At 36.0% G+C, this 24,498-nt stretch overlaps 1 protein-coding gene across 1 annotated transcript in view; it reads left to right on the top strand.

Annotated features, from left to right (window-relative positions):
- POLQ (DNA polymerase theta) overlaps positions 1 to 24,498 on the top strand; it is a 134,124-nt gene that overhangs the window by 50,697 nt on the left and 58,929 nt on the right. Inside the window, exon 16 of the mRNA XM_080819162.1 lies at positions 20,006 to 23,100. Coding sequence (XP_080675288.1) covers positions 20,006 to 23,100 — 3,095 coding nt within the window. The remainder of the gene's footprint in view (positions 1 to 20,005; positions 23,101 to 24,498) is intronic.

Consider the following 24,498-nt stretch of genomic DNA (forward strand, 5'->3'; position numbering starts at 1 on the left):
GTAGTATTTATTCTAGTTTTGTGAAAAATGCTATTGATATTTTGATAGGGATTGCATTGAATCTATAGAGTGTTTGGGTAGTATGGACATTTTAATCAATATTAATTTTTCCAATCCATGAGCGTGGAAATATCTTTCCCTTTGTTTTTGCTGTCTTCAATTTCTTTCATCTGTGTTTTATAGTTTTTGAGTACAAGTTTTTTGGTACAATTGTAAATGGTATTGTTTTCTTAATTTCTGTCTCTACTACGTTGTTATAAGTATAAAAATGCAACTTTTTTGTCTTAATTTTGTATTCAACTTTACTGAATTTATTCTAATAACTTTTTGGTGGATCTTTAGGGTTTTCTATGTATAGTAGCATATCACCTAGAAATGGTGATAGTTTTACTTCTTCCTTGACAGTTTAGATGTCTTGTATTCCTTTTTTGGTCTGATTGCTCTGGCTAGGCTTTCTAGCACTGCGTTGAATAAAATTAGGGAGAGCAGACACTCCTGTCTTTTTCCTGATCTCAGCTGAAAAGCTCTCAGTTTTTCACCATTGAGTATGTTAGCTGTGGATTTTTCACATGTGGCCTATATTATGTTGAGGTATGTTCTCTTTAAACTTATTTTGTTGAGAGTTTTTATCATGAACTCATGCTGAATTTTATCAAATGGTTCTTTTGTGTCTATTGAGATAATCATATTTGTCCTTTGTTGATTTGGCATATCATGTTGATTGATTTGTGAATATTGAATTAACCTTGCTTCCCCAGAGTAAATCCCATTCAGTCATGGTTGATGATCCTTTTAATGTATTGTTGAATGGTGTTTGTTAATATTTTGTTGAGGATTTTTGCATCTATATTTATCAGGAACATTGGCCTGTAAGTTTCTTTCTTTCTTTTTTTTTTTTTTTTTTTTTTTTGGTAACGTCTTTAGTTTTGGTATCAGGGTAATGCTGGCTTTGGAGAATGTATTTGGAAGTTTTCCTTTCACTTCTATTTTTTTGAATATTTTGAGGAGTGTAGGTATTAACTCTTTTTTAAATGTTTGGTAGAACTCATCTGTGAAGTCATTTGGTTGGGGACTTCCGTTTGTTCAGTTTTTTTGATTACCAATTCAATTTCATTACTAGTAATTGGTATATTCAGCTGCTGTGTTTCTTTCTGATTCAGTTTGGGAAGATTGTACGTTTCTAAGAATTTATCCATTTCTTCTAGTTTGTCCAATTTGTTGACAAATAATTTTTTGTAAAATTCTCTTATAATTCTTTGTACTTCCATGTTGGTTATTAATTTCCCTCTTTCATATCTGATCTTATTTGTGTCCTCTTTTTCCTTGATGAGTCTGGCTAAAGGTTTATCAGTTTTGTCTTTTCAAAGAGCCAGCCCTTTGTATCTTTTCTAGTGTTTTTTAAGTCTCTATTTCATTAATTTCCACTCCGATCTTAATTTCCTTCCTTCTACTAACATTCACCTTGTTTGTTCTCCTTTTTCTAGTTCTTTCAGGTGTACATTTAGATTGTTTATTTGAGATATTTCTTGTTTCTTGAGGTCAGCTTGTATCACTATGAATTTCTCTCTTAGAATTGTTTTCATTTTGTTCCAGAGGTTCTGGATTGTTGTCTTTTTATTTTCATTTGTCTTCATGTATCTTTTGATTTCCTTTGATTTCTTCAGTGGCCCATTGGGTGTTTAGTAGTATGCTGTTTAGTCTCCATGTGTTTTTGTTTTTTCTAGTTTTTTTTTCTTGTGATTGATTTCTAGTTTTATACAGTTGTGGTTAGAAGAGATGCTGATATGATTTTAATCTTAAATTTACTGGGACTTGTTTTATGGTCTAATATGTGATGTATCCTGGAGAATGCTCCATATGCATTTGAACTGAATGTGTGTTCTTTTGTTTTTGTATGGAATGCTCTACATGTATCTGTTAAGTACATCTGGTCTAATGTGTCATTCAAAGTCACTATGTCCTTCTTTTTCTGTCTGCATGGTCTATCCATTGATGTAAATGTGGTGTTATAGACCTGTACTATTATTGTATTACTGTCAATTTCTCTTGTATATGGCCGTTAATATTTGCTTTATGTATTTGGATGCTCTAATATTGGGTGCATAGATATTTACAAATGTTATATCCTCTTGTTGGATTAACCTTTTTATCATTATATAATGCCCTTCTTTGTGTCTTTTTATAGTCTTTGTTTGAAGTCTATTTTGTCTGGTATAAGTATTGCTACCCTGGCTTTTTTTTTTTTTTCCTCCTGTTTTTATTTGCATTGTCTGTCTTTTTCCATGCTTTCACTTTTGGTCTCTGTATTTTTATAGATCTGAAGTGAGTCTTTTTTAGGCAGCCTACAACTGGGATTTTGTTGTTGTTGTTTGTTTGCTTGTTTTAAGGAGGCTTCACACCCAGTGTGAAGTCCAGTGCAGGACTTGAACTCACACCCTGAAATCAAGACCTAAGCTGAGATCAAGAGTCAGATGCCACTGAGCCACCCAGGTGCTCCATGGTTCTTGGTTTTGTTTTTTTGTTTTTTTTTTAAGGTTTTATTTATTTGAGAGGGGAGCATGAGCCATGGAGGTGGGGGTGGCAGAGGGAGAGGGACAAGTAGACTCATTGCTGAGCAGGAAACCCAACACAGGGCTTGATCCCAGAACCTCAGGATCATGACCTGAGCTGAAGGTAGACACTTAACCAACTGAGCCACCTATGTGCCCCTGGGTCTTATTTTTTTTTTTTAATTTTTATTTCTTTAACTTATTTATTTGATGGAGAGAGAGAGAATGAGTGAGCGAGCGAGCACAAGCAGGGGGAGTGGCAGACAGGGAGAGGGAGAAGCAGGCTACCCGCTAAGCAGAGAGCCTAATGTGGGGCTTAATGCCAGGACCCTGGGATCATGACCTGAGTTGAAGGCAGATGCTTAACTAAGTCACCCAGGTGTCCTGGATCTTATTTTTTTAATCTGCTCTACCACCCTGTCTCTTTTGATGGGACATTAGACCTACCTGTACATTTCAAGTAATTATTGATAGGTATATATTTATTACCCTTTTGTTAATTCTTTTCTTGTTGTTTTTGTAGTTCTTTGTTTCTTTCTTTTGTTTTCTTTCCTTTGATGACTTTCTGTTGTGTTATGTAGATTGTCTTTATTCTGTAACTATTACAGATTTGGGGTTTGTCTTTACAATGTGGTTCATATATAGCATTTTAAATATGTGACAGTCTATATTAAGTCAGTGGTCACTTAAGTTTGAACAAATTCTAAAAGAAAATTACTTTCTTTCCCCTTTCCCCACATTTTTGTGTATATTATCATATTTTATATCTTTATTCATAACTTCTTACTTTTGATTATGGTCTTTTCTTTTTCACTTGAATAAGTCCCTTTAACATTTCTTGTAAGACTAGCTTAGTGATGATGAACTTTAACTTTTGTGTTTTGGGGAAACTCTTTATCTTTCCTTCTGTTGTGAATGATAAGCTTGCCACAGAGAGTGTTCTTGATTTTGGGTCCCCCCACCCCTTCAGCTCTTTGAATATAGCCTGCCACTCTATTCTGGCCTGCAACATTTCTGCTGAAAAATCTGTTCATAGCCTTAAGTGGTTTCCCGTATATGTAACTTTTTGCTTCTCCTTGCTCTTTTTAGAATTTTCTCTTTATCTTTAACCTATGACATTTTAATTATATATGTCATGGTGTGGAACTCCTTAGGTTCATCTTGTTTGGAACTCTGTATCCTTCCTGAACCTGTTTTCTTTCCCCAGGTTAAGGAAGTTTTCAGCTATTATTTCTTCAAATAAGTTTTCTCCCCTTTTCTTTCTCTCTTCTCTTCTGGGACGCCCATAATGCAAATGTTTGTTCACTTGATGTCATCCTAGAGATTGCTTAACTTATACTCACTAAAATTTCTTTTTCTATTTGCTGTTCAGCTTGAGTGCTTTCTATTACCTTGTCTTCTAGACTGCTGCTCATTTCTTCTCATCCCCTAATCTATTATTGATTCCCTCTAGTGTATTTTTCATATCACTATATTCTTTAACTTTGATTGGTTCTTTCTCATATTTTGTATCTCTTTGTTGAAATTTTCACTGAGTTCTTCCACTCTGTCTCCAGTCCAGTGAGCGTCTTTAAGATCATTAGTTAAATAAACTTTATCAAGTGCATTGTTTCTCTTTGTTTCATATAGTTCTTCTTCTAAGACTTTGTCTTGTTCTTTTGTTTGGAGCATATTCCTCTATCTCCCCATTTTGCTTGATTTTCTGTTTGTTTCTTTGAATTGAATAGAAAAGCTACTTCTGAACTTGAAGGAAAGATGTATGGTCATTCCTGTATAGTCTTTGTATGCCTAATAACTTTGGCTGGCTGGCTGGAACTGTGGCTGCCATGGGCATGGAGTCCCAGGAGCTCCTTGTTTGGGCTGCCCTGGTAGCATGACTGGAACTGAAGTGGGCTTGGGTCAGGAGATCTTAGGGCTCTCTGGAAGGGGGGGGTCTTGCAAGACAGCAAAAACTGAAGTTGGTGCAGGCCAGGGCAGTCCCTGGGCTCTTTATACAGAGAACATCCTGGCAGGATAGCTGAAGCTGAAATGAGCATGGGCCAGGACTGTTCAGGGGCTCTCTACCCACAGGGTTCACTGGGAGGAGAGCTGAAACTGAAGTGGGTGCAAGCTGGGTATTCTGGGGGGCTCCACACAAGGGGTACCCATACAGGGTTGCTGGAACTAAGGTGGGTGTGGGTCAGGGATTCTTGGAGCGCTCTGTGCTGGAAGAGTATTAGCAAACTGTCTGGAGCTAAAGTAGTATGGGCCTGGGTCTGGGCTACTTTGCTCCTGGGTGTGCCACCTTGCTGCATCAGCTGGAGCTGTAGTGAGTACTGACCAGGGATGTCCTCCTGGTAGGTGCCACACTGGTGCTGCCTTTGTGGGAGGGCTGGGGCTGATGTGGGCTAGGGGGTTGGGGCTTACTGAGGTAGTAGGCCAGCTAGTATACCCAGACCCTGCTTCTGTCTTGCTCTCAAGGTAGAGAGGGAGCATAAACAGTGAAACTTGCAGCCCCTGTGACCTGGAAAGAGTTCCAGCAGATCCTCCACCATTTGGCAAAATTCTAAGTGTAGTTTCTTTATGTTTTAGTTGCTCTTTGTACTTCTGTATTATGCTAAGTCTGCTATTGCTGTGATTATACCTCTTCTGAATACCCAGAACTTTATTGATCAAAATTACTTATATCAGTATTAGGACAAACCAATATCACATACTTCTTCATGTGACACAGTGAGAAAAACACAGCATTACTTCTGGAGTATTCTTATCAAAAATGTCTAAAATAAATTTAATTATAAGGAAATATTAGACAAACCTAAATTGTGAGGCATTGTACAAAATAATTGACTAGGGTGCCTGGGTGGCTCAGTAGGTTAAAGCCTCTGCCTTCGGCTCAGGTCATGATCTCAGGGTCCTGGGATCAAGCCCCGCATTGGGCTCTCTGCTCAGCAGGGAGCCTGCTTCCCCCCCTCTCTCTCTGCCTGCCTCTCTGCCTACTTGTGATCTCTGTCTGTCAAATAAATAAATAAAATCTTAAAACAAAAGAAAATAATTGACTAGTACTCTTCAAAAATATCAAGATCATGAAAAACAAAGACTGAGGAACTATTTCTAATTAAAGGAAGATAAAGAGACATGAAAACTAAATGGACCACCTTATTCTAGATTGGATTAGAAAAGGGACATAAGTGGAACAGTTGGTGACATTTGAATAAGATGTGTAAGTTAGATATAGCATTGTATTAATGTTAATTTTCTAAATGGAAACTGGTGTTTGGCACCTGGCTACCCTTTCCTTTTAGTACTTGGTACATAAGAGCTAGAAAGCCCAGTTAGCCTTTTGATTGTCTCAGTTTGCTGTTAACAACAATTCACAATGAATTATCTCTGCATATGTACTTTCATATTTTTGGTAACGTTTCCTCAGAGTAAATTCCTGCATGGGATTTTAAAAGTTAAGGGCTTATGTCACTTTGTTAGATTCCAGATTGCCCTGCAGGTTACATTCTCACTAATCTATTACCTCATAGCCTTGCCAACAGAATCCATTTTGTTAGAGGTTTTCATTTTATCAGTCTGTTAGATGAGAAATTGTATCTCAGCATGGTTTAAGTGTGCATTTCTTCACTTGTGAGTGATGGTAGAAATGTTTTCAATGTTTCAGAATTTTTTTTTTCCTGGTATCTTTGTGAATTATCTGGTTATGTCTTTTCCTTATGTTTCTACTGGGTTTGGTCTTTTCCCCTCTCCTTTTAAAGAATCTTTTCAAAATTGATTAGAGTATTTAGGTGCTTTTATACATATATTGCAAATATTTTCACAAAATTTATGAATTGTCTTTTGACTTTCATTGCATTGTTTTTGCCATGCAGAATTTTTATTTTTTATTGATTTTTAAATCAATCTTTTTTCTTTCTTTTTTTTTCTACCCTTGAATTATCATAGAAAACTTTGTACTGAGATTTTTTAAAAAAAATTCATTCATGTTTTCTTCTAGTATTTATAGATTTTAGTTTAGATTCTTGATGCATTTAGAATTTAATTTTGTTTATGGTGTGAAGTCTGGTTCTAATTTCATTTTTTATCCGATGGTTCCCATTTATTAAAAAAAAATGTTTATCTTCGTTTTAGTAATTTGAGATGCTCTCTTTATTATATACTAAATATCCGCAAATAATTAAGTTTATTTCTGGACTTTCTATTCTACTTACTATTCTTTTTGTCAATTCATGAGCAAGTACCATATTTTTAATTATAAAGGCTTCATATATGTCTTAATCTCAGATAAGGCACTTTCTCACATAGTTTTTCAACATATTTCTGGCTATTCTGTGTATTTGCCCATATGAAAGTTAAAGTGTTTGTTGATATTTTATTGGGATTGGATTGAAACGAAACTTAGAATCAACATCTTTGTATTGTTTTGTCAACCTATCCAAGGATAGGTAACATCTTTGATTTTGATCTAGTTTTGTGATTTTCAAGAGTTTTCAAAACATTTCCTCAAGAAAGTTTTTAGAAGTTTTAGGTTTTGCTCACACAGGTTTTATACATTTCTTGTTAAGGTTGTTACTAAAGCTTTACTGTTATTTTAATTGGTGGCTTTCTTCCATGATGTCTTCTACATAGTTATTATTTTAGTATGTGAAGACTTTTGGTATATTTTTTATCTTATTTTTAGAATTCTTTTATTGTTTGAATTATTTTTATCATTGATTCTCTAGAATATTCCAGGTGTATTATTGTATCATGGCAAATAGCTATTTTACTTCTTCCTTAAGAATTCACGTGCTTGGGGGAGACAAACCATAAGAGACTCTTAATCTCACAAAACAAACTGAGGGTTGCGGGGGGTGGTGGGGGTTATGGACATTGGGGAAGGTATGTAGTATGGTGATTGCTGTGAAATGTGTAAACCTGGCGATTCACAGACCTGTAGCCCTGGGGCTAATAATACATTATATGTTAATTTTAAAAATTAAAAAAAAATACCAAAACATTAAGAAAGTCACGTGCTTTTAATTGTTTTCTCTTCAGTGCATTAGCTGATACCTCTAATATGTAGTAGTATTAGGGATGGTGGTAATAGTGGGCATTTTGACTTTGTTTGGGATCTTAGAGAAAATGCCTCTGGTGTTACTTTAGGAGAGTATTGTCTTCAGGACTATGATGTGTGTGTATATATGTAGGTTTATATGTATGTATTATCATTTTAAAAAGTGTCCATTAAATGAAATTTCCTTGAGTACTTTTATCATGATTGGGTATTGAATTTTGTCAAAGGATTTTTTAGTATCTATGGAGATATTGATAGGGTTTTTCTCCTGTTTCACCTATTAGCACAGTACATTATATTAATAGATTTCCTAATACTGAATCAATCATTATGTCCCAAAATAAATTTAATTTGGTCATCTTATTTTATTACATGATGTTGGTTTCTGTTTGCTAATGTTTAAAATAGTTACTTTTGCATTGTTATTTATAAATAATATTGGTCTATATTTTTCTTGCGTTGTGTGTTTTTTTGCACTATCTTTACTCAAGTTTCGGTATCAGACTTTCTTCATAAAAAAGAATTATGAAGTGTTTTTTGTTTTTAGTGCTTTGCAGTAATTTATAGAGTCTTGAGACCAGTAGAAGGTTTGATATGTATAGTATGAAGCTATCTTGGATGGTTAGTTCTCGATCATTTTGTCTGTTTCATTTTTTCAGAAATTAGTCTCTCTAAGCTTTCTATCTCTAGGGTCAATTTTAGTAATCTGTATTTCCCTAGGAAATTACCGTTTGATCTGGATTTTCAAATATATTTTTATAGAGACTTATTTGCAAGTTAGTTTCTTAGGAATTTTAAGTATTTTTTCTTTTTCAATAGTTATTCCTTCTTTGTAATTTTCTGTTTTATGAATTTCTACTCTATGATTTTTCTTAATCAGATTAGCTGGTAGCTTATCTACTTTTGAAATTCTTCAAAAATCCAGGATTTTGTTTTATTAGGTCTTTTTTTTAATGTTAATGATATATTTTATTTAAACCAATAAATCCAAAATATTGGCATTTCAACTTGTAATCAATATAAAAAATCAATGAGATATTTTACAGTCCTTTCTATACTTAGAAGAAATGGATGTATTTGAAACTTGCAACACCTATCGATTCAGAAGCTCTATTTAAATTAGAAAAAAAGATCTATATTTAGATTTAATGTAACATATGGTTGAGAAAGTAGATTCTCAGAGTCAAATATTTCCAAATAACCTAAAGTTTTACCAAAAATTGAATAGAGCATAAAAATAATTTGTCTTTAAAATTTGTTTTTATAAAACCTAGTTTTTAAGAATAATTTAGCTTCAAAGCAAACTGTACCAGTTTCAAAATTATATCCATGTTAATTAAATTCACCAACTCATGTCAACTCTCTATTACTAAAAATTTGAGTTCTAATGAGTGATACATAAATTTGAAAGAATCTTTAAATTTATCAGTATCAACAAAATGTTCTATGAAAATGTTATAGTTTCTGCAGCTCCCCATCATAAAATACTATCAGTTATAATTGAAGTCTTCTTCATATAGAGTCATATTAGGAAAAAATGTGCAAAATTACTATTGATCTATATTATGAAAAGTTTAAATTTTAATATAAACTCTTGCACTGCTTAGCTAAGTAACAACCCTTTCCCCCCTTACATCTTCAAATTCAATCTTTTATGTGCAGCGGAATATTAGAGAGAAAAAATAAACAACATGACAGCATTTTTTTGACAATTTTTTTTTGATTCTTGAATATTTGGCAACCATTCCTTTTTTTTTTTTTAATTAACATATAATGTATTATTAGCCCCAGGGATACAAGTCTGTGAATCATCAGGCTTACACACTTCAGAGCACTCATCATAGCACATACCCTCCCTAATGTCTAAAATCCAACCACCCTCTCTCCCTACCCACCTCCCCCTGGCAACCCTCAGTTTGTTTTGTGAGATTAAGAGTCTCTTATGGTTTGTCTCCCTCCCAATCCCATCTTTTTTCATTTTTTCCTTCCCTACCTCCTAAGCCCCCCCACTTTGCCTCTTAAATTCCTCATCTCAGGGAGATCATATGATGGTTGTCTTTCTCCGATTGACTTATTTTCCTCAGCATAATACCCTCTAGTTCCATCCATGTGGTTGCAAATGGCAGGATTTCATTTCTTTTGATGGCTGCAGAGTATTCCATTGTATATATATACCACATCTTCTTTATCTATTCATCTGTTGATGGACATCTAGGTTCTTTCCATAGTTTGGCTGTTGTGGACATTGCTGCTATAAACATTCAGGTGCACGTGCCCCTTCGGATCACTACATTTGTATCCTTAGGGTAAATATCCAGTAGTGCAATTGCTGGTTTGTATAGTAGCTCTATTATCAAATTTTTGAGGAACATCCATGCTGTTTTCAAGAGTGGCTGCACCAGTTTGCATTCCCACCAATAGTGTAAGAGGTTTCCTGTTTCTCCGCATCCTCACCAACATCTGTCATTTCCTGACTTGTTAATTTTAGCCATTGTGACTGCTGTGAGGTGGTATCTCCTTGTGGTTTTGATTTGCATTTCCCTGATCCAGAGTGATGTGGAACACTTTTTCATGTGTCTTTTGGCCATCTGGATGTCTTCTTTGCAGAAATGTCTCTTCAAGTCGTCTGCCCATTTCTCGATTGGATTATTTGTTCTTTGGGTGTTGAGTTAGCTAAGTTCTTTATAGATTTTAGACACTAGCCCTTTATCCAATATGTCATTTGCAAATATCTTCTCCCATTCTGTCAGTTGTCTTTTGGTTCTGTTGACTGTTTCTTTTGCTATGCCACAGCTTTTGATCTTGATGAAGTCCCAGTAGTTCATTTTTGCCCTTGCTTCCCTTGCCTTTGGCGATGTTTCTAGGAAGAAGTTGCTGTGTCTGAGGTCGTAGAGGTTGCTGCCTGTGTTCTCAAGGATTTTGATGGATTCCTTTCTCACATTGAGGTCTTTCATCCATTTGAGTCTAATGTTGTGTGTGGTGTAAGGAAATGGTCCATTTTCATTCTTCTGCATGTGGCTGTCCACTTTTCCCAATACCATTTGTTGAAGAGGCTGTCTTTTTTCCATTGGACATTCTTTCCTGCTTTGTCAACAATTAGTTGGCTATAGAGTTGAGGGTTTCTTTCTGGGCTCTCTATTCTGTTTCATTGATGTATATGTGTTTGTGCCAGTACTATACTGTTTTGATGATGACAGCTTTATAATAGAGCTTGAATTCTGGAATTGTGATGCCACCAACTTTGGCTTTCTTTTTCATTATTCCTCTGGCTATTTGAGGTATTTTCTGGTTCCATATAAATTTTAGGATTATTTGTTCCATTTCTTTGAAAAAAAATTGATGGTATTTTGATAGGGATTGCATTAAATGTGTAGACTGCTTTAGGTACCATAGACATTTTCACAATATTTGTTCTTTAATCCATGAGCATGGAACATTTTTTCATTTCTTTGTGTCTTCCTCAATTTTTTTTATGAGTACTTTATAGTTTTCTGAGTATAGATTCTTTGCCTCTTTGGTTAGGTTTATTCCTAGGTATCTTATGGTTTTGGGTACAATTATAAATGGAATTGACTCCTTAATTTCTCTTTCTTCTGTCTTGGTGTTGGTGTATAGAAATGCAACTGATTTCCGTGCATTGATTTTATATCCTGACACTTTACTGAATTCCTGTACAAGTTCTAGCAGATTTGGAGTGGATTCTTTTGGGTTTTCCACATAAAATATAATATCAGCTGCAAAGAGTGATAGTTTGGCTTCTTCTTTGCCAATTTGGATGCCTTTAATTTCTTTTCGTTGTCTGATTGCTGAGAGTAGGACTTCTAGTACTATGTTGCATAGCAGTAGTGATAATGGACATCCCTGCCATGTTCCAGACCTTAGAGGAAAAGCTTTCAGTTTTTCTCCATTGAGAATGATATTAATGGTGGGTTTTTCATAGATGGCTTTGATGATATTGAGGTATGTACCCTCCATCCTTACACTTTGAAGACTTTTGATCAGGAAAGATGCTGTACTTTGTCAAATGCTTTTTCAGCATCTATTGAGAGTATCATATGGTTCTTATTCTTTCTTTTGTTAATGTATTATATCACGTTGATTGATTTGCTGATGTTGAACCAACCTTGCAGCCCTGGAATAAATCCCACTTGGTCGTGGTGAATAATCCTTTTAATGTACTGTTGAATCCTATTGGCTAGTATTTGGGTGAGAATTTTCGCATCTGTGCTCATCAAGGATATTGGTCTGTAATTCTCTTTTTTGATGGGATCTTTGGTTTTGCGATCAAGGTAATGCTGGCCTCCTAAAGTGAGTTTGGAAGTTTTCCTTCCATTTCTATTTTTTTGGAACAATTTCAGGAGAATAGGTATTAATTCTTTAAATGTTTGCTAGAATTCCCATGGGGAGGGATCTGGCCCTGGGCTCTTGTTTTTTGGGAGATTTTTGATGACTGTTTCAATCTCCTTACTCGTTATGGGTCTGTTCAGGTCTTCTATTTCTTCCTGGGTCAGTTGTGGTAGTATATACATCCCTAGGAATGCATCCATTTCTTCCAGATTCTCAAGTTTGCTGGCGTATAGTTGCTCATAATATGTTCTTATAATTGTTTGTATTTCTTTGGTGTTGGTTGTGATCTCACCTCTTTTCCTTCATGATTTTATTTATTTGGGTTCTTTCTCTTTTTGATAAGTCTGGCCAGGGGTTTATGAATCTTTTTTTTTTTTTTTTAAGATTTATTTATTTATTTATTTGACAGACAGAGATCACAAGCAGGCAGAGAGGCAGGCAGAGAAAGAGGAAGGGAAGCAGGCTCCCTGCTGAGCAGAGAGCCCAATGTGGAGCTCGATCCCAGGACCCTGGGATCATCACCTGAGCCGAAGGCAGAGGTTTTAACCCACTGAACCACCCAGGCACCCCGGTTTATGAATCTTATTAATTCTTTCGAAGAACCAGCTCCCAGTTTCGTTGATTTGTTCTACTGTTTTTTTTTTCGTTTTTGTTTCATTGATTTCTGCCCTGATCTTTATTATTTCTCTTCTCCTGCTGGGTTTAGGCTTTCTTTGCTGTTCTTTTTCCAGCTCCTTTAGGTGTAGGGTTAGGTTGCGTATTTAAGACTGTTTCTTGAGAAAGGCTTGTATCGCTATTTATTTTCCTCTCAGGACTTCCTTTGCTGTGTCCCACAGATTTTGAACCATTGTGTTTTCATTTTCATTTGTTTCCATGAATTTTTTGAATTCTTTAATTTCCTGGTTGATCCATTCATTCTTTAGTAGGATGCTCTTAAGCCTCCATATGTTTATGTTCTTTCCATCTTTCCTCTTATGATTGAGTTCTAGCTTCAGAGCATTGTGGTGTGAAAATATGCAGGGAATGATCCTAATCTTTTGGTACCGATTGAGACCTGATTTGTAACCTAGGATGTGATCTATTCTGGGGAGTATTCCATGTACGCTAGAGAAGAATGTGTATTCTGTTGCATTGGGATGGAATGTTCCAAATATATCTGTGATGTCCATCTGGTCCAGTGTGTCATTTAAGGCCTTTATTTCCTTGTTGATCTTGGATGATCTGTCCATTTCAGTGAGGGGGGTTTTAAAGTCCCCTACTATTATTGTATTATTGTCGGTGTGTTTCTTTGATTTTGTTATTGGTTTATATAGTTGGCTGCTCCTATGTTAGGAGCAGAGATATCTAAAATTGTTAGATCTTGTAGGGCAGACACTTTAAGTATGATATGGTGTCCTTCCTCATCTCTTATTATAGTCTTTGGCTTAAAATCTAATTTATCCTGGGGCACCTGGGTGGCTCAGTGGGTTAAGCCTCTGCCTTTGGCTCAGGTCATGGTCTCAGGGTCCTGGGATTGAGCCCAGCATCGGGCTTTCTGCTCGGCGGGGAACCTGTTTCTCCCTCTCTCTCTACCTGCCTCTCTGCCTCATTGTGATCTCTCTGTGTCACATAAATAAATAAAATCTTTTTAAAAAGTCTAATTTTTCTGATGTAGGGATTGCCACCCCAGCTTTCTTTTGATGTCCATTAGCCTGGTATATTGTTTTCTATCCCCTCACTTTAAATCTGGAGGTGTCTTTGGGTCTAAAATTAGTTTCTTGTAGACAGCATATTGGTGAGTTTTGTTTTTTTTAATCCATTTTTATACCCTGTGTCTTTTGATTGGGGTGTTTAGCCCATTTACATTCAGGGTAACTATTGACAGATTTGAATTTAGTGCCATTGTATTGCCTGTAAGGTGACTGTTACTGTCTAACGTCTCTGTTCCTTTCTGGTCTACTACTTTTAGGTTCTCTCTTTGCTTAGAGGACCCCTTTCAATATTTCCTGTAGGGCTGGTTTGGTGTTTACAAATTCTTTTAGATTTTGTTTGTCCGGGAAGCTTTTTATCTCTCTTTCTAAAATGATAGCCTAGCTGCATATAGTATTCTTGGCTGCATGTTTTTCTCGTTTAGTGCTCTGAATATATCATGCCAGTTGTTTCTGGTCTGCCAGGTCTCTGTGGATAAGTCTGCTGCTAATCTAATATTTTTACCATTGTATGTTACAGAGTTCTTGTCCCAGGCTGCTTTCACGATTTTCTCTTTGTCCCTAAGACTTATATGTTTTTACTATTGGATGATGGGGTATGGACTTATTTTAATTGATTTTGAGGGGGGTTCTCTCTGCCTTTTGGATTTTGATGCCTGTTCCCTTTGCCATATTAGGGAAATTCTCTACATTAGTTTGCTCCAATATGACTTCTGCTCCCCTCTCTCTTTCTTCTTCTGGAATCCCAATTATTCTAATGTTGTTTCATCATATGGTATCACTTATGTCTTAAATTCTCCCCTCGTGGTCCAGTAGTTCTTTGTCTCTCGTTTGCTCAGCTTCTTTATTCTCCATCATTTGGTCTTCTATATCACTAATTCTCTCTTCTGCCTCATTTATCCTAGCAATAACAGCCTCCATTTTTTATTGCACTTTATTAATAGCTTTTTTGATTTTGTCTTGGTTTGATTTTAGTTCTTTTATTTCTCCAGAAAGGGTCTTTATTTCTCCAGACAATGTTTCTCCAATATCTTCCATGCCTTTTTCAAACCCAGCTAGCACCTTGAGAATCATCATTCTGACCTCTAGATCTGACATATTACCAATGTCTATATTGATTAGGTCCCTAGCCTTCAGTACTGCCTCTTGTTCTTTTTTCTGTGGTAAGTTTATCCATCTTGTCATTTTATCTAGATAGGAATATATGAACGAGAGAATAAAATTCTATAAAGATGGCAAAGACCCCAGAAAAATGTACACTAACCAAATCAGAAGAGACCCTAAATTGGGGGGAGAAGAAAGGAGGTAAAAGGACGTTTGAAAAGATTTTAAAAAGTTAAAAAAAGAAAAAAAAAACATATATATATATATATATATATATATTAGGTCAATAGAACAGAGTCACCAACTTGATTGTGGGTGTATTTTGGACTCTTAGAAGAAACTCCCTCCCAGAATATTTAAAAGAAAGAAAGACTTATATATTTATATACAAAAATAAGGGTAAACACAATGAAAGGTCGGAATATGAAAATTTTTAAAAAATTCTAAAAAAGGAATTTATAAGTTGGTTGGAAAAAGAAAGAAAAAGAAAATGGAGAGAAATTTGCTCAGGCTGGAAACTAGAACAAAGCCCTGTGCTAGATTAGGGTATATTTTGATCTATTAGAAGAAATTGTATCCTAAAAATTTTTTAGAAGAAACAACCCTATATGTATACAAAAAATAAAGTTAGATACAATAAAGGATAAAATGTGACTATAATAATGAAGGTTTAAAAAGATTTTCTTTTTTAGAAAGGTATTATTAAGATAAACTAGTTAAGAAACGTTAAAAGAGGAAAGAGGAAAAGTTGAAAATTAGAATCAGAAAAAAATAAAATAAAATAAATTAATTAACTTTGCAAGACTAAAGAATCATGGGGAAAAAGCCATGAATTCCATGCTTTGCTTTCCCCTCCTCTGGAATTCTGCTCTTATCCTTGATCAGTGAGCTTGGTCTTGGCTGGATGTTCTTGCTGATCTTCTGGGGGGGAGGGGCCTATTGTAGTGATTCTCAAATGTCTTTGCCCAAGGCAGAATTGCGCCACCCTTGCCAGGGGGTAGGCTAAATAATTTGCTCGGATTCGCTCTCGGGAGCTTTTGTCCCTTGAGTGCTTTCCGTAGAGCTCTGGAGGACGGGAATGAAAATGGTGGCCACCCAATCTCTGGCCCGGAGGAGCCGAGAGCTTGGGGCCCCATTCCTCAGTGAGCCCTCAGAGAAAAGCACTCAATCACTCCCATCTCCCTGGTCTCCGGCTGCACTCGGGCTCATCCAGCCTGTGACTGAGCGTTTTCTGTCTCCCACACACAGCCCTGTTTGGAGTCTCCAGACCCAACAGATTCCTGTTACTCTGCTCTTCTGGCGAATGAAGGTGGGTCTCCCCGGATCTGCCACTTGTGGGGTTCCTGCTCAAAGAGCAGTGGTCTGACTGTGGCCACAGATCACGGTTTAAGGTAACCCTGAGCTGAAAGCTCACTCCTTGGCTCCGTCTTTGTAGCCGGCTTTCCCACTCTGATACCTGTGAGCTCTGCTACACTCAGACACCAGTATATGCAGATCCTTCTCTGACCCCATTGGACTTGAGACCACACTGTCCCTGTGAGGTTTCCACCCCTGCTTAGCTTCTGGAGCGATGTCCCTCAGTGGAGCAGACTTTTAAAAGTTCGAATTTTGTGCTCCGTTGCTCCACCACTTGCTGGGAGCCCACCTCTCCCCCTGCAGTCTATCTTCCTGTCACCTCAGATTTACTCCTCCGCACATCCTACCTTTCAGAAAGTGGTCAATTTTCTGTTTCCAGAATTGCTGCTCTTCTTCTCTTCGATCTCCTCTTGGGTTTGTAGGTATTTGGAATGGTTTGATAACTATCTAGCTGAACTCCTGCGACCTGGTGTCACCTCAGTCTGCTACTCCCCCGCCATCTTGGCTCCTCTGGCCTATTGGATCTATTTTTTAAAAATATACCTTATTAATTTCTTCTTTTAATATTACATTTCATTCTTCCTGCTTCCTTTTTATTTTGTTGTACTTTTTCTAGTATTTTGTTGAACTAGGAATTTGTTGACTTATGTTTTTATTGATAAATGCTGTTTTTAGTGTAGTACTATGAATTTAGTACTGTGAATTTTTCTGTGGTCTCTATTTTAAGTATACTTCACAGACTGTGTGATATGTAGAGGTTTTCATTTTATTTGTTAGAAATTATGTAATTTTCATGTTTTCCCTCTTTTGCCCAGGTGGAAGTGCTTTCTGTTTTTTTTTAATGTTGTTAAATGACTTCTAGTCTTATTTCACTGCAATCTAATAGTGTTGTTTGTAATACATATACTTTATGGAACTCACTGATGTTTTCTTTGTGACCTAATACATGACTAGTACAAGCTAAATGTGTTCTCTATTATAAAGGTAAAATGTTGGGACGCCTGGGTGGCTCAGTTGGTTAAGCAGCTGCCTTCGGCTCAGGTCATGATCCCAGCGTCCTGGGATCGAGTCCCACATCGGGCTCCTTGCTCCGCGGGGAGCCTGCTTCTCCCTCTGCCTCTGCCTACCACTCTGTCTGCCTGTGCTCGCTCGCTCGCTCTCTCTCTAACAAATAAATTTAAAAAAAAAAAAAAAATTTAAAGGTAAAATGTTTGAGGTATATTCATAAAGTCTGCTTCACTGGTTATGTTCATTAGGTCTTCTTTATTTTTATTTATTCCCCTCCTCAACATTTCCTCTGTCTTTCAATGAGAGTGGTTTACTGAAGTCCACTAATTGTTAATATATTTCTTTCTCTTTGTATCTCTTGTCTTTGCTTCATTAAAGTATTGCTTGTTATTTGGTGTATACATATTCATAGTACGTATGACTGATGGGTCATGTTATCTTTATTATGATTGGTGTTTTTAGCAGTAAATTTTACCCTTTTTTGTTTAATGCAGTCTGTCCCTCACTGCTTTCTTCTTGCTTCCCTTTGTCTAGAAATTTTTTTGTCCATCCCTTTAGTTTTAGTCTTTTAGAATCAATTTGTTTTAGATAAACATTTTATGTACCACACTGAGATGTAATTATCTTTCACTTTCTGATCCAAATTGAAATTTTTCTTTTAATAGATCATTTACTCCTGTTCACATTTATTGATTTAACTAAAATGTTTAGTTTCAATTCTCAAATTATTTTATAATTATGTGTATTGTATATTTACTATGTCTCTTTTTCTGCCCAAGGATACTCTTTGTAGTTTTATTTTTATATTTAGAAAGGTATATATTTTTGTTCTAGTGGGTACTTGTGTACTTTTTATTAGCTGGTTTGTCAAGTTTTTTGTTTTTTTTGTTTTTTTTTTTTTTAAGATTTTATTTTTAAGGAGTCTCTACATCCAACATGAGGCTTGAACTCACAACCTGGAGAGCAGGAGTCACATGCTCTTCCAAATGAGCCAGCCAGGTGCCCCTCGTTTGTCAAGATTTTAATGGTATTCTATAATACCTACATACTTCCTGAACAATAGTCATCGACATTGAGCTCACTTTTTCTTTTTTCCTGTCCTTTTCCTTCCATTTAAAAAGTACATTTTGTACTTTGTCTCAAAATATAACATTTGTACATTAATTTTCCATCCTTGTCCCCATCCTTGTAGGGTGTAGAAATGGAAAATTAATATAATCTACATTTTTATTTATTCAAATTCTTACCATTGGTCTTAATGCTGAACCACTTCTAGTCATCTCTTTATTGGATGAAACTTATACACTAATAGATTTCTTGAGGACTAATATAGTATAGAATCCCCCGCATCTTGTATGTTTAAAACTGTTTTTCCGTAACCTTAATATTTGAGGCACATCTTGGCTGGATATACATTTTTGGTCCATGCTTTCTTTTATTGAATTTTAGGAAAATGCTCTTTCTTTGCTCTGCATGCTATTTTTAAGAATTTTAATGGGAATATAATTCTTTTGTGCTAAATACGTAGGCCTTGAGATTTCTTTTTTATATCTTTGAAGTTTGATAATTTTAGTATGCTAATTAGTTAGCTAATGCTATGAAACAAATTACTTTAAGACCTTAGTGGCTTAGGGGTGCCTGGCTGGCTCAGTCAGAAGAGCATGCTATTCTTGATCTTAAGGTCATGAGTTCAAGCCCCTTTTGTTAGGTGTAGAGATTATATCTTAAAGAACTTAGTGGCTTAAAGGCAACAATAAATATATATTAACTCAAAGTTTCTGTGAGTCATGAACTTGGGAGCACCTTTGCTAGTGGCCTGGTTTGAGGTTTTAGTAAAGCTGTCGGTTGGGACTATAGTTATCTGAAGGTTTGAATTAGATCTGCTTTTAAGATGACTTGCACACATCCTGGCAAACTGGTGCTCAGTTCTCCATGTGAACTTCTGCATAGAGCTGCATGTTGTCCTATGCTTCCCCTAGAGTAAGTAATCCAAGAGAGAGCAAAATGGAAGTTGCAGTGTCTTTTAAGAGCTAGCCTTGGTTTTAGTTGTTTTGGGTTACAGGCTAACTTGGTCCCTATTACACCATCCTTGTTGGAAACAGAAGTCTCTTGGCTATTATTTCTTTAATAATTGTCATATCTCATCCTGTTTGTTTGTTTCTTTTTCTTTCTCTTCATGGTACTCCAATTTTGTGTATGTTTTGCCTTGTAGGGCATAGGATCTATTATTTTACCCTGAAGAGCATTGATATCTTATCAGTCAGCTTGGCTGAACTCAAACTCTAAACTTTGTCTTCCTGTAGTAGACAGTCACTCAAAACTCTGTTTAATTGTTTAGACTTTGGAGTCTTCCCACACTTGCATAGATTAGTGGGCAGCCAGATATTTGGGCAGAATTTATATGAAGAATTTGGGGTTCTCCTTCTTTGGATCTCTCAAATCCAGACTTTCTCCGATGGTTTTTTATCTCTCGCAGTTATTCTGAGCTCTTTTTCAAATTTTGCCTATCAGTAAACTCCAGGTTTCAGTTTCTCCTTTTGGTCACTCTCCAATTCCTTCAATTATTTTGTCCAGAGTTCATATTACATAGGATTTGTTTTTAATGAAAATTTTATGACACTATTTTAAATGGTTTCTGCTTAATGGATCTTGGTGAGGCCTTCTCTAGCACCCATCTCCTGGTGCTTCATTTTTGTACACCACTCTTACCAATTGACATAGAATGTATTTTAATATTTGTTTGTTTTCTGATTTCCACAACTAGAATGTATGCTCTAAAATAGTAGATATATTTCCCTCTTGTTCAGTGCGATTTCTTTAGTTCCTAGAACAGATTAGGTTAATGCTTAGTAAATATTTGGTATGCATGAATAAATCAATACATTAACTTATTTCTTTTCCTCCATCCTTTATAGTGCCCGAAAGGCAATGGATGAGGAAGAGGAAGCAGTTGAAGAACGTCGGAATATGCGAACTATTTGGGTGACTGGCAGAAAAGGTTTAACTGAAAGGGAAGCAGCAGCCCTTATTGTGGAAGAAGCCAAAATGATTCTGCAGCAGGACTTAGTTGAAATGGGAGTGCAGTGGAATTCATACACCCTTTTAAGTTCTGATACACACTCATTGACCAGCAGTGAGTCAGAAATAAAGGAACAGAAATATATATCCCAAACTAAAAGATCTTGTGAAAGATTAACATCAAAGAAAAAAAGTAACTCGATGTTTAGTGATTCTTCTGCTAAGCATTCATCAAGTATTGTGCAATATTTAGAGAAAAGTGGAGAGCATACAAACTCCTTTTATGATAAGTTACAGAATGGGAATCAAGAAGGCCAGGTACATTCCATTTCCAGAACAAGAAAACGGGCTTCTTTGAATATAAGTAAAGAAAAGCTAAGAACCTCTCTGAATGAGGGAAGAGCACGTACTAAGAAAGTTGTTCAGACTCTCTTATTTGAGAAAACAAAAAAAGAAGCTCAGAGTTTCAATTCAGAAATGATGAGTACTGCCTCTGGATCTTGGAAACATAGTAAACATGTAAAACAATCTAAACACAGTAGCCCTAAGAAAGACACTGAAATGTGTAGAATTGATTTACAGGAACAGACTATGTCTAATCCTGTTTATTATGGAGGTGCATTTACCTCAGATGAAAAGAATGTGGAATTTAGAAGTCCAGACCCTTTTACTGAAAATGTGTCATTCTGTGCTGAGGGAAAATATAGCAAAGCATCATTCTCATTAGAAAGAGAACAAAGTTCAAAGAACAAAACAAAAACTAATAATATTCTTGTGGAACATTATATCACACAATCCCAGAGTAAAAAAGTGACTTGTCAATCCACTAATATGGTTCATGAAAATGGAAGAGAATTTGCTGTTGTTGAGTCAGAGAAAATAAACACAGTCTTGGTGGTAGAAAACAATTCAAAAAACCAGAATGTTTATGTAAAACGTGACACCTACTCAGTTAACCAGTGCCCAGAAAAACAATCTGATAAACAGACGAACACTTATATCAAACAGAAAAAAATAATAGAGAGACAAATGCCCTGTGAGACAGGCAGTAGTTATATGAATAGAGACTCAAATATTATAATCAAGTGTGGAATTATGAAGTTTAATAGTGAGGAAAATAAATCAAATAATTTTCAGGTATCAGGAGATAATATAAGCAGAACTGAGATACTCCCAACTCGAGGATCAGAAGGCCAGCATGAGAATTTTCTAAATACATCTACAAAACAAGAAAAAACAGAAGCTTATGTGGCAAACAAAACAAAGAATAATTGTGTTTCTGACTTAGGTTTAGTTCCTTGTGAATTTGAAGATAGTTTCTACCTGGATACTCAGTCAGAGAAAATAATACAACAGATGGCAACTGAAAATGCCAAACCAGAAGCAAAGTATGCCAAGCTGGCAACAGGGAAGATGCAGAAATGCTTAGACAACCAGAGTTCCATACTCTCTTTTCCGAATGAGATTTGTATTACTTTTCCTGGTGAACAGCATTCTCCCGGAGTGACAAATGAAAATCATTTGGAACTTAAGCCTGTAGATAATATGAAACAAGGCACTGATTTGGATGGGGTTGATATTCTGACTCCAGAAAGCTCAATTTTTCTTTCTCCAATACTCTTGAGGGAAAATGGCCCTTGTTTTAAAAGGAATGAACTTTCTGTCACTGACTCTCAATTAAATAGTTTTCTTCAAGGTTATCAAACACAAGAAGCTATGAAACCAGTTATACCTCTGGTTCCTCAAAAGAGAACTACCACTGGTATAGAAACAGAATGTCTGCCAGTTCCTGAAACAAGTTTGAATTTGAGTGATAGTTTACTGTTTGACAGTTTCAGTGAAGACTACCTAATGAAAGAACAACTACCTGATATACAAGTGAAAGAATCCTTCTCTTCTGCACTAACATCAAACCATTTCAGTCATTCTGTTTGTCTGCAACGAGAGGGCCCAATAAGAAAATCAAATATGAACGAGAATCAAGATAATCAGCAACAGTACACTTGTTTCAGTGATGAGTCTATTATATTTTCAGAAGTGGATTCTGCTCAGATGGTTGAAGCTTTGGACAATGTAGAAATATGGCCTGTCCAAGAGAAACAGAATACTGCAGTATCCTTTAGAGCATTAGAACTAAGTGATCCACTGACTGTAGGTAATGATTATCCACAAAGAGAAGTAATTGGAGGAGATAAAGATGAAAGGTCTCAAAAAAACAGATTAACTGAGACAGAGGAAAATAATGCATTCATATGGTCAGGGGCATCATTTGATTTAAGTCCAGGACTGCAGAGAATTTTAGACAAAGTGTCCAGTCCTCTAGAAAATGAAAAGCAAAAATTAACCACTATAAACTTGTCTACTTTGAAAGGAAAAAATACAGAGGTAAATGACAAACAAAAAGTGATTTCAAATTTGGAGCCAAATCAAGTGCAGGGAATCTCATTTGCCCCTAATATTGAAGTAAAAAGCAAGATTGGGACACTGGAGACCAATGCCCTTCATTCTGAAACCTCATCCCACTTGCCTTGTAAAGAGAACTATATAGTTGACGATAATGGACTCATTCCTCCTACACCCACTCCAGTATCTGCTTCTAAACTGGTATTTCCAAGTATTCTTGGAACATCTTCTGTAAAACTTCAGAAAACACATAGTGTTTTACAGCTTGGTGAAAGTAACTCATTTGACTCATCTTCAAATATTAAAAACCAAGATTTAAGTTCAGAGAGTAGAAATGGTTTAAAAGAGGACAATCCTATTGGAGACACAACTTTTTCACTGCAGTTATCACAAGATGGATTGCAGTTAACTCCAGCCTCATTCAGCCCAGGAAGTTTGGCCATAATTGATGTGGCAAGTGACCAAACTCTCTTTCGAACATTCATTAAGGAGTGGCAGAGCAAAAAGCGATTTTCCATCTCACTGGCTTGTGAAAAGATCAGTAGTTTGACATCTAAAAGTGCTGCTATTGGTGGTAGGTTTAAGCAAGGTAAGAGTTTTTTTTTTTTTTTTTAATTTCGTATTTTCATCTTTATATGTAAAATAGTGGTTTGGGATGGGCCTGAGCCTTTTCAGTATTGGATATTAAATGTAATAAATTTATTCAGAGTTCAATTAAAGTTTCTTCTATGTGGGTTTACCTGTAGAACAGCTTTATTGTTGAGTGCAACTAGATTAATAATAGTTGCCATCTGGTATAAGAGATTGGTGACTCCAGGACATGTGGGTATGAGAGCCAAGCACTGAGAAAAAAGCTCAAGCTGGACTACTGAACTCATGTAGACCACCAAGGGACTACTCATTTACCTAGCACTGATCCACTGTTGTAGCTGTGGTCTAATCAGGCCTATGTCTGCCTCTTTCTTCATAAGCCACGGATCCCACCGAAACAGCCTTCCTAGAGCACATCCCCACACTAGGTGGTCCAAAGGGAGTTCCAGACCAGTCTTTTCTCTCAGGACAAAGACATAGAAGCCAAGCTAATTGCTGCTGCAGGCACCACAGTTGTGGCTGGTTTGAGGGCCAGCACTTGATCATTGGGTGTATCAGGAATCCATCTCTCAAACGGTAGCTCTTTCCTCAGTGCTAGTCTGGACTTGGCCCTGTGTCAGGCCATGGAGCTCTTCTGTTTGATTGTTGACTTCCTTATCCTTTTCACTTTATGAGGCTTCACAGAGGTCACCTAACTGTCACTTCTTCTTCAACTCCAGGCCATCTCTGGTGCTAGAGTATGCTAAAATTTACCATTAAACATGGTGTTTCTTTTTAAAGAAAATCATATATATGTGTGTGTGATTATATATAATATATTAATATTAGAATATAAGTTTGTGAAAACTATGTATTTTGAACAAGGATCTCCTTTTTTTGGTATTTTAATGACATAGCATCATGGTTTTTATTAATCATCAGTGCTCATGAATTATTTTCTATTACATTGTAATTTCCTTATTCATTTATATAATCACAAGAGTACGTGGAAAAAAGGCATTATATTTTAAACAATGTATATAACCTACGTATTTCAGTACTTATGTCAAGTAGACTTGTACCTCCTACTGATATTTACGAATTCTGTGCCAAAATGTTGACCACGAAGCTCATAGAGCCCTTCCAGGTTTTAAGAGACTTGAACCTTTTGTTAGATAATGCCATTTATACATATACCTGTCTTACTTCATGACAATAAGGATTTTGTATAATTGGTAGTAGCTGTAGTCAGCTTGACAACCTTCTGTGGAAAGCAAAGATTTGATAAGATTTCTTAAATCTCTGTATTTATGCATGAATTTATTCATAGAAGTTTGAGTATTTGATCTTCAATTTATAGAACATGTGTTTTGTTTTTTAATTTTTTTACTTGAGTATAGTTGACACATAATGATAC

The sequence above is a fragment of the Martes martes genome (genome assembly GCF_963455335.1).
Source record: "Martes martes genome assembly, chromosome: 1".
Taxonomy (NCBI): Eukaryota; Metazoa; Chordata; class Mammalia; order Carnivora; family Mustelidae; genus Martes; species Martes martes.